Source organism: Penaeus japonicus, unplaced genomic scaffold (genome assembly GCF_977035675.1).
Source record: "Penaeus japonicus unplaced genomic scaffold, GWHDUDI00000001_assembly GWHDUDI00000007, whole genome shotgun sequence".
NCBI lineage: Eukaryota > Metazoa > Arthropoda > Malacostraca > Decapoda > Penaeidae > Penaeus > Penaeus japonicus.
Genome location: NW_028234409.1, coordinates 9,813,348 through 9,823,347, shown reverse-complemented (window position 1 = coordinate 9,823,347; position 10,000 = coordinate 9,813,348). Strand labels below are relative to the sequence as shown.

Below are 10,000 nucleotides of genomic sequence, written 5' to 3'. Positions count from 1 at the left end.
ATATATATTATATATATATATATTGATAGATAGATAGATAACGATAGATAGATAGATAGTTAGATAGATAAATAGGTAGATAGATAGATAGACAGATAGATAGATATTTAAATAGTTAGATAAATAAATAAATAGATAGGTAGATAGATGAATAGATGGATAGATTGATCGATATATATATAATATATATATATATATATATATATATATATGTATATGTATATTATATATTGAATATATATATATATATATATAATATATATTATATATATATATATATGATATGTGTGTTTGTTTGTGTGTTTGTGTGTGTGTGTGCTTGAGAGAGAGGTAAGAAGGAAGAGCGTGTGGTCATCCTCTCATAGCTGTCACACCTCTGCAACAGCGCCATGACAGTTGAAAAAAAAATCGTCTTGTAACTTGGGTTCCAGTCTCCCCCCCCTCCCCTCCACACACACACACACACACACAGAGACACACAAATGTATATCTGTGTGTGTGTAAAAATGAAATGAGAGAGAGAGAGAGAGAGATAAGTAGATATACATAAACAGGATATAGAAGAGTAAAACAAGAAAACGAAAAGAAATGGTTCAAGTAGGATCCATCACGGAACACCAAGCTCAAGGCATTTAACTCCAATAATCAGTGAAAACGGACGAGCCGCCAGACACGTGGAGCGTGTTAAATGGGATTGGATCGTGCGCACGAGATGCTCCATTGTTTACACTTTCTCTTGGCGATGTTCCTCGATTTTGAAGATGCTTTTACGGGAATGTTTATGCTTTATATCGCTTATATTTTTTGGAATATATCTATTTATACTTCATATATATACACACGCACACACACACACACACACACACATACACACACACACACACACACACATTTATATATATATATATATATATATATATATATATATACATATATATATATATATACAGATATATATATATATATATATATATATATATATATATATATATATATATGAAAATAGATAGATAGATAGATAGACATACACACCACCACACACACATGGATATATATATATATATATATATATATTATAATATATATATATATATTATATATATATATATATATATATTTATATATATATTGATAGATAGATAGATAGATAGATAGATAGATAGATAGACAGACAGATACAGATGTGTATGGTTATATATATATTATATATATATATATTATATATATATATATATATATGTATGTATATATATATATATATATATATATATATAGATATATATATAGATATATATACGTATCCATATTTAAACATAGTTACATACACACACACACACACACACACACACACACATATAGTATATATATATATATATATATATATATATATATATTATATATATATATATATATATGTGTGTATATATATATATATATATATATATATATATATATATATATATGTATGTGTGTGTTGTGTATATATATATATATATATATATATATATATATATATATATATATATATATATATATATATATATATATATATATTATATATATATATATATGTGTGTGTATTGATATATATTATATATATATATATATATATATATATATATATATATATATATATATATATATATATATATATGCACATATGAATATATATGTGTATGTGTGTGTGGTGTGTGTTGTGTGGTGTGTGTGTGTGTGTGTTGTTGTGTGTGTGTGTGTCTGTGTGTCTGTTTGTGTGTGTGTATGTATGTATGTATGTATATTTATGTGTGTAAGATCATATATGGAAGTATCAATGCATTTTGTTTTGAATAGAGAAATGTTTGTTTGTTATTTACAATTTTTTTGAATAAGATAATACGCTGTTGAACATTTAAGACTACATATATTTTAAGAGGTGTCTGATCAGGCGTGTTAAATCCTTTGATTAATTACCCTCTTTTTTAACAATTTTCGTTTGTTTTATAGATGTTGCTCTTCAAAAATGATTTGTTTCATGAAGTTTTATATGAATATGTATTTATGCTTTTTAATTATGCAATATTTTGTTATTTTTTTTTTACCGTAGGTATGTTTTGTAAAAGTCCGAATCATGTTTGATTTTTCTTTTCTTTGGTAGTTGTATTAGTAAGAATATTCTAGGAATTTCTTTAGTAAAAGATATATGGTTTTAGCCGAAAATTGGGATTTCTTTGCTGATATTGTCTAATTGTAGCATGTTTAATTTATATATATATATATATATATATATATATATATATATATATATATATATATATATACATTTTTTAAGAATCTTTCTTTTATTCTATTTAATGGAAGTTGAGACAGTTACAAAAAAATAACAAAAAACATATAAAAAAGTGCCATTGCCAGTAAGACGTGATACACAAAATTGTAGATGTTCAAAGAGACACTTTTTATTTCTTAATTTTCTGCAGGAGACGGCCATCCCTTGGCTCTGATTGCCTAACTAGCGTCCATCTCTTCGGAGAAAACACAAGAAGAGAAACTGTGACGCGATTTCACCAGATTGTCATTCTTGTTGATTTAGTGAGGTTTCCGGGCCATGTTTGCGGACTTTTGAGGCTTTATTTTTTTTTTTCTTTTCTTGATAGAGAGTGTTTTTATCTCACTTTGACACTCACCCCCCTCTTCCCTCTTCCCCCCCCCCAGGTGCGACGCCCTCCCCTCCCGCCTGCCCGCCCACTGTACCATCAGGCAACGCCGTCACAGGAGGTACCCCGACTGCTGCCCGGAGGTATCGTGCCCGCCCGTAGACCCTCCCCCAGGAAGGACGTCCTGGGAGGGAGCGCTGCCCCCCTACTCCGGGGAAAGCTTCGGGGGCGTGGGCGGCCAGTACCCAGGAGGCGTGCAGCTGCCCATCCACTACGGAGATCCCCGCCCTCGGGTGACGCCCCGCCCCTTCACATTTACTAGCCTGCCGGAGGTGATCATAGGGAGCGGCTACACGACCCCTTGGGTGGGAGGGGACCCGAGGGGGGAGGTCCCCCTGCAGGAGAAGCCCATCAGGGTGTCGCAGGAGATCGACGCCTTCGGGTCGGTGGACCTCGACTCGCCGAGCAACGCCCTCGGAGACTGGGGGCCTTGGGGGGACTCCCCGGGGAGCGACTACGACTACGCGGAGTATGACCTGACGGAGGCGGACGAGGGAGGAAGCGCCTACTACGACTACCCGGCCACAGACGGCTACTCCTACTCCTCTGCTACCCCGCGCCCTTGGGACGCTTCCACTCGCTACGTGCCGCCGCCCACCGCCGCGCCTACCCCTGCGCCCACCCCTGCACCCACTCCTGCGCCCACCCGTGCGCCCACCCGTGCGCCCACCCCCGCGCCCACCCCACGCACACGCTGGACCAGTCCTTACCTCCCGCCCACCACCTCCCGCCCGTACAGGACTATCCCACCGGCGCCCATCACGACGACTTACAACGATCCGCGCACATGGAGGACAACCACGCCCTTCATCATCACCCTGACCAGCACGACGCCCGCGCCGCCCACGCTCTCCGCCGCGAACTCCTCCTCCTTCCCCTCCTCCTTCCCCTCTTCCTCCACCGACTCCTTGATGACTTACTCCTACTTCAAGCAGCCCACTAACGTCCGGACGTCGCCGCTCCCCTACCGGCACTACTTCGGCGGCGGAGGAAGCCCTGCCTTCACGACGAAGCTGGATGACGTCACCGCCTCCATCAGTACGACGACCACGACCACGACCACAACCACGCCGCTCCCCACCGAGAAGCACACCAAGTACAGGCCGACCATCACGAAGAGGACGACCATCCCTCCGCTCACGACCGCTAGCACGAGGAAGAGACCCACGACCCCGAGCTTCAGTTGGTCGACCAAGGCGCAGGACGACTCCGACATCTCGACGACGACCCTCAGCAGTCACTACACGCCCGTCGAAGAGGGGAGCACGACACCCGAGCTGACGAACCTCCTCTACACGACAGATCTCCCCAAGTCAAGCTCTACAAGGACGTACGGCTACAAGAGGAAGAGGCCCACGCAGAGACACCGCACCACGCCCGTGCCTCTCGCCGGCGCTCCGTACGACAAAGGCTACTCCAGAACGACCCCCAATGACTACAGGTTCGCCGACCCCGACCTCGATCCTCAGGATTACGACATCCACCAGTTTTTCCACAGCACGATTGACCCGTCGGCTCTCATCCCTGGGCACGAAAAGTTCCTCAAGTCGAAGTACGAGGCCATTAGGGAATACCTCAAGGAATCCCCGGAGGAGGAAGAGGAGGAGGAGGAAGGGAGTCACCGCGTTAAGAAATCCCGAAGGTCCCTCTCTTACACCGAAGCCACGATGCCCTACGAGGAACCCACGCTCCTGCCTTCAGACGAGTCCCTGGAGAACGCCACATCTGACGAGTCTACCCTGAACAAGAGGCGAGGACGTCCCGTCTTCTACATCCCATGGCGACAGCATCAGGGAAAGGCTCTGACCACGCCCCTGCCTCACGTAGCTCGATACGAAGGCCAGGGAGGTGGCGTCCCCGGGCTTGCAATGTCCTTCCCACCCACGAAGTACGAGCTGGCTTCCGGGGAACAGGATGCGACGTCACCAACTGTCTCGTCCATTGAACATCTCTTCACTTCGCCCTTCACGAGAGGCAGCCTGATCTCTACTGCGTCCTCAGACATCAAGGACTCTGATGGTGAAGAAACGGACATTTCATCTCAGGAAGTTCTTTCCGAAGAAGATATAAGAAACGAACTCGAGGGAGCAGATGGAGTTACAGCGCTTCCATCGCAGGAGGCCATGACACACGCAACCATCAGTCCGACCACGGAGTATCCCACGGTCTCCTCAAAGGAGCGGAAGGATGTACTTGACGCCGATGAAGTTAATCAGGTCGTAGAGGCGAGCGATAGGGTCGATCAAAATGTCGAGTCTAGCGAGAGCAGGGTCAACATACCCCTCTTCAAAGGCGAGCTCCAGGGCAGCCCTCGCCCTCTCAGGAGGCGTCGACCCCTGAGGCGAAGGAAGCCCCCCGCCGCCGGTGAGGACGCCGCCGACGATGCCGACTCGTCAACCGCGACTCCGGAGCCAGCCAAAAGGATCGCGTGGTCGCCGCCGCCCTTCCGACCGAGCCGACGCCGCCAGCCGGCCCAGGCGAGGGACGAGAGCAACGCCATCCTCCTCCCGGCCTACGTAGGCGTCTCGCAGAACGACTACATGGGGATCCTCAACTACGAGATCAAGAAGGAGCCTGGAAAGCCTGGGGATTCCAATAGCTCCTACGAGGCACGAAGTCCCACAGCGAGGCCGAAGGATACTGCTGTGGAGTCTAGTCAGGTTACGGTGCAGGACTCTTTAGGATCGAGCGAGGTTACCGCAACCAAGAGCAAGGACAGCGTGTCTTCTTCTATCGAGGATTTGCCTCTGAAGAAGGACCAAGTGCGGCGACAGAGCCACTCTCAAGTCGTGCAAAAGGAGGTCATCAGAAAGTACCAGCCGGGTGACCACACAGGTTCCGCCCCGAGGCCGACGACAGTCACTCTCATCGACAGTTCCCGTAACACCGAAGAGTACGAGGATGAGTTCTTCGAGGCCGAGAGCTTTGAGGAAGAGTTTGACTCACCTGATCACCTGCCTCTCGACAGCAGCCATTATGGTCTGAATAACCACGAGGACGAGACAAGATTCGGCCTTGAACCCAGACAACAACCTTGGTCGGTGGATAATAGTTTCGCTGGTTCAGACAGGCCGACGTCGTGGACACCTCAAGACTATGATAACAACAGAGACTTGCAATTCGGTCCATCTGGCGACGAGCACCTCTCAAGGGCAAGACCAGTCGATTCCCCACGACCCGACTTCGACCGCTGGATGGATGCCGATTATGACGACTTTCCGACGGAGGACTGGTCTGATGACCCGAATTTCGGACCGATCTTTCCCCGTGATGAAGACGACTACGACTACCAAGGAGAAGAGAGGACTCACGAAGTCCCAGAGGTGTCGAAGGAAGAGGATAACTCAACTCTAAAGCCACGTTTCCATCCTTTGCCCATCATGGAGATCGCCTCCTCCGCTTCATCAACTGCTCATGATGATGCGTCCTTATCTCCTTACACAGAAGACGACAGGGACTTACAGACGACGACCATGACAACATCCACGCCTTTAAGCACTCCTCGAAATCCTCCTCCGCAGATTCACTCCGCCGTCAGTCAGCCGTCGCCGCCTCCAAGGGACCAGATACCGGGTCCTAAGCCTGTCCCCTACAGCCCTTACTTAAAGAGTCCTGCTAGAGGTCCTCAGGCACCAGATCAGGCTTCGGCAACCTTAGACCATGAGCGATCCCACCCAGACGATATCCCTGACCAGAGCCGGGCCGAGGAATCTCCATCCTACACGCATCCACCAGGCGAGATAAACACCACCACGGCAGCGAACGACGCAACTGCTAACGAAGACACGGTTGAAGTTCACGAACAAGAGGAACCGAGAGGAAGTCCTGGCCAAAGACACCGGAGACCCTCCCTCAGGAAGCTCATCACCCGCAGAAGAATCAATCCTTCTCCACACCAGAGGGCGCAGCTGCGCCCTCCCTCTGGTGGAGAAAGTGGGGCCTGAGTTAAAGGGGGACGACTGCGTGGAGACGTAGGTTGAGGCGATAGATAGACAGGCACAGAGATGTTATGCATGATTTACACCTAGTGGCTTATTTATTTGTAAATAAATACTCGTCTTGACTCCTTCCTTGAGAAACGAACAAACAAACAGCTCGCGTATTAACGCGAGAAAGTATTTTCTGGACACTTTCCATTTCTCTCTTTCTGTGTACCTGAACACGTGCGCATACTGTCTCCAGGTTCGTGGTTGGCGATGCATATTCATCGTTAAAAATACGTAATTTTAGTCACGCAAAGTGAGAGGCGGGAAAAAAGTTTTGTGGTCTAGTTTCTAATTAATACTATTCGGTTTTGAGTAAAAGAAGAACTTGCTCTTTGTTAAATTATAAGTATAAATGGAGACCGAGGGCCGCGTCGTAACCTTCAATACAAATGCAATTGCCTTTCACCCAATGCAAATTTCGACTTAATTATCTCGTATCTAAAATATACATATTTTCCCATTAACAGACCCAACTTTTTACGAAGACAAATTGCTTTTCATATCAGTATTCAAAAGCATTAATCTGAGATGATTAGAAATATTGTATGCTTACGTAATTTGTGTTAGTTTATGCGTTCTTTCCCTGAGTGTAGTGGACCTTTTCGTGAGGTTTGTGGTAAAAAAAAATATCGTTTTCTACTCGATTCACTTTGGCGCAGTAGCTGGTATCATAGAAAACGTAATTTGATATGTAGTAACTTAAGTAGATTGTTACTTTTATAAAGAGATTTGTTGTGTTAATCTATTTAATAAAAAGGATAGATTTTATTTACGCCTATGTCTCATCCTCCCTTTCCTTAAAAAAAATATTTGAGGATTAAGCTGAAACGAAATAAAAATAACGATATGATAATAGCAATGATGCAGGAAGAACAACAACAACAACAACAAATGATGATTATACTTATGATGACAGTTATAGAAGTAATGATAATAGACGTCAAGCTAGTGCATCGGTAGCGCGCCGTCCTCCCATCCCCGTGGTCGCCATATCAAACCCCGTCCAAGCTCGTGAATTTTCACTGTTGCCTGGCAGTCATTGCTGTGGCTGGATACCACGGTGGGTAAGGACCAAGCTCAGATTTAGAGTTAACACACGATGACTCATACTCACGAGCGAGGACATACGCCGACATAGGCCGGGCTTTCCTTTGAGGACATAACACGGGCGTAGCGTCTGCTCTGCATATCTGGCTTATCCTTATCCTTATTAACGATTATAATGATAATGATAATGATGATGGTAATAACAATTAGTGAAAAACATCGACATGGACCAGCAAATAATTATGCATATGCATAGATGAAAAATGAAATGAGAAATAATAGTCATATTAGTATTTTCCTCTCCCTCTCTTTCGTCTCCTCTCCCTCTCTCTCTTTCTCTCTACCATTTCTCTGTCTTTCTCTCTCTCTCTCTCTCTCACACTCTTTACTATTTATCTCTCTTTCTGTCTCTCTCTCTTTCTCTATCCATCTCTCTCTCTCTCTCTCTCTCTCTTTCTCTCTCTCGCCCCCCGCCCCCCGCCCCCCGCCTCTCTCGGTCTCCCGTTTTTTCTTTTCCTCTACCTAATTTCATCAGTGCCAAAGACACAGCATTCTTCACAATCATTACGAACAGTCGTTAATACTCTGCGGTTAATCTAGCGCGGACAGCAGATTTCACTATAATACTTCTATGGCCGTGGTGATTTTCGCAAGTTACCCCTAAAGACGTTACTCTCCCTCAAGATGTTTTCTGTCATTAAAGGAACGGCTGTGCACTTTCCACGCTCTCTCGACACGATGACACCAATATTTCAGGAATTAGGAACTTTGGTGGTAGTATTTGACAGACGGGTTGTCATTGTTTCTCTTTTGTGATGTAGTTTCTATTATTTTGAAATATGGATATACTTGCAAACTCGTGCAGTTGAAAAGCAGTCGACATTGTAGGTGTTTTTTTCGCTTTACTGCTTCATCGGGGTTTTGTATACCCGTATTTCGAGATTCTTCCCTTTATTGTTTTATTTACAGCACACGCCTACAAAGTGTATATAAAAAAATGGAACAGTTACGGAACGCAAAAGTTAATGAAACAACGTTTATTCTGCTTAGCGTTACAGCCCAAAAATAGGTTAGTTTGGCCTGAAACGGAATTAGAAATGTGGCAATTTATAACTATATTTTTGAAAAAGTGATAGATAAAATATCACTAATTGATAATAACAAAAAGAGCAAATAAAGAACTATATGAAACAGGACAAAGGAAATCACACTAATGAAATGTCTATGATTAGTAAATGTATGATACAAAGTAAAACAAAAATCAAAAGTTTCAATTTCTTACAAAAGATTTTAGTGTGTGTGTGTGTGTGTGTCTGTGTGTGTTTCATTGTGCATGTGCATGTATGAAGGCACATAAGTATGTGTATGAGTGTGTGTGCAACGGAAATATTTGCCTGTGAATATGCTCTTGCACTTTCATAAGAGCATAGTTCTCATTGGGTAAGAAACAACTGTTTTTAATTTGACTCATTTCTTTATTATTTCAGGTACTGCTCATTACGTATAAAGTAATTAATGATAAGATAGTTATAAAAATTGTCTGATTTAAACACTATTTATAGATGTACACACAAACACACACACAAACATATATATATAATATATATACATACATACATACATATATATATATATATATATATATATATATATTTATTTATGTAACACAACAAATCACATTTTAGCATATGACACACCAATCTACATCAAGCATTCATGATATCCTGCTTCATGACATACACCACGCTCCCTCACGCCACGTAGCCCACACCACTCAAACCCACACCACATGAACCCACCACACCACATGAGCCCACACCACATGAGCCCACACCACGCTCCCTCACGCCACGTAGCCCACCACGGTAGCCATGAGTTCCGTGCCATTAAAAGGGCAGAGCCGATAAGCCCTCCCACAGTCGTAGCCCCTCTGGCCAAGACTCCGGGCTATCCTGTAGTCTTCGAGAGCACTGGGTCCTTCGCCGTTGCTAGGGACTCGTAGGTCAGATCCTGGGGGGAGTGTCCTGTGGGTGTGGGAGGGGAGAGAGAGAGGGGAGAGGAGGGAGGGAGGGGGGTGAGTTAGGGTTTGGTATGGTGATTATGATGCTGTTAGTTATGGTGATGGTATTGTTAATAATTGGGTCCGTAATGATGAAAGTAATGATGATGTTGATACTGATAAGGATCATGAGGATAATGATGATAGTAATAATCGTAATAGTTATGATGATGGATGATAATGATGATATTACTACTGCTATTACTCTTACA

The 10,000-nt window shown here is 43.9% G+C and overlaps 2 protein-coding genes across 2 annotated transcripts in view; one reads left to right on the top strand and one right to left on the bottom strand.

Moving 5' to 3' along the window:
* The window catches only part of LOC122259506 (uncharacterized), a 12,482-nt gene extending 5,460 nt beyond the window's left edge, over positions 1–7,022 (top strand). The window contains exon 3 of the mRNA XM_043026331.2: positions 2,695–7,022. Coding sequence (XP_042882265.2) covers positions 2,695–6,640 — 3,946 coding nt within the window. The 3' untranslated portion in view covers positions 6,641–7,022. The remainder of the gene's footprint in view (positions 1–2,694) is intronic.
* Positions 7,023–9,572: 2,550 nt separating this feature from the next.
* LOC122259513 (uncharacterized) overlaps positions 9,573–10,000 on the bottom strand; it is a 1,181-nt gene continuing 753 nt past the window's right edge. The window contains exon 2 of the mRNA XM_086538279.1: positions 9,573–9,753. Within this exon, the coding sequence (XP_086394405.1) occupies positions 9,573–9,753 (181 nt within the window). The remainder of the gene's footprint in view (positions 9,754–10,000) is intronic.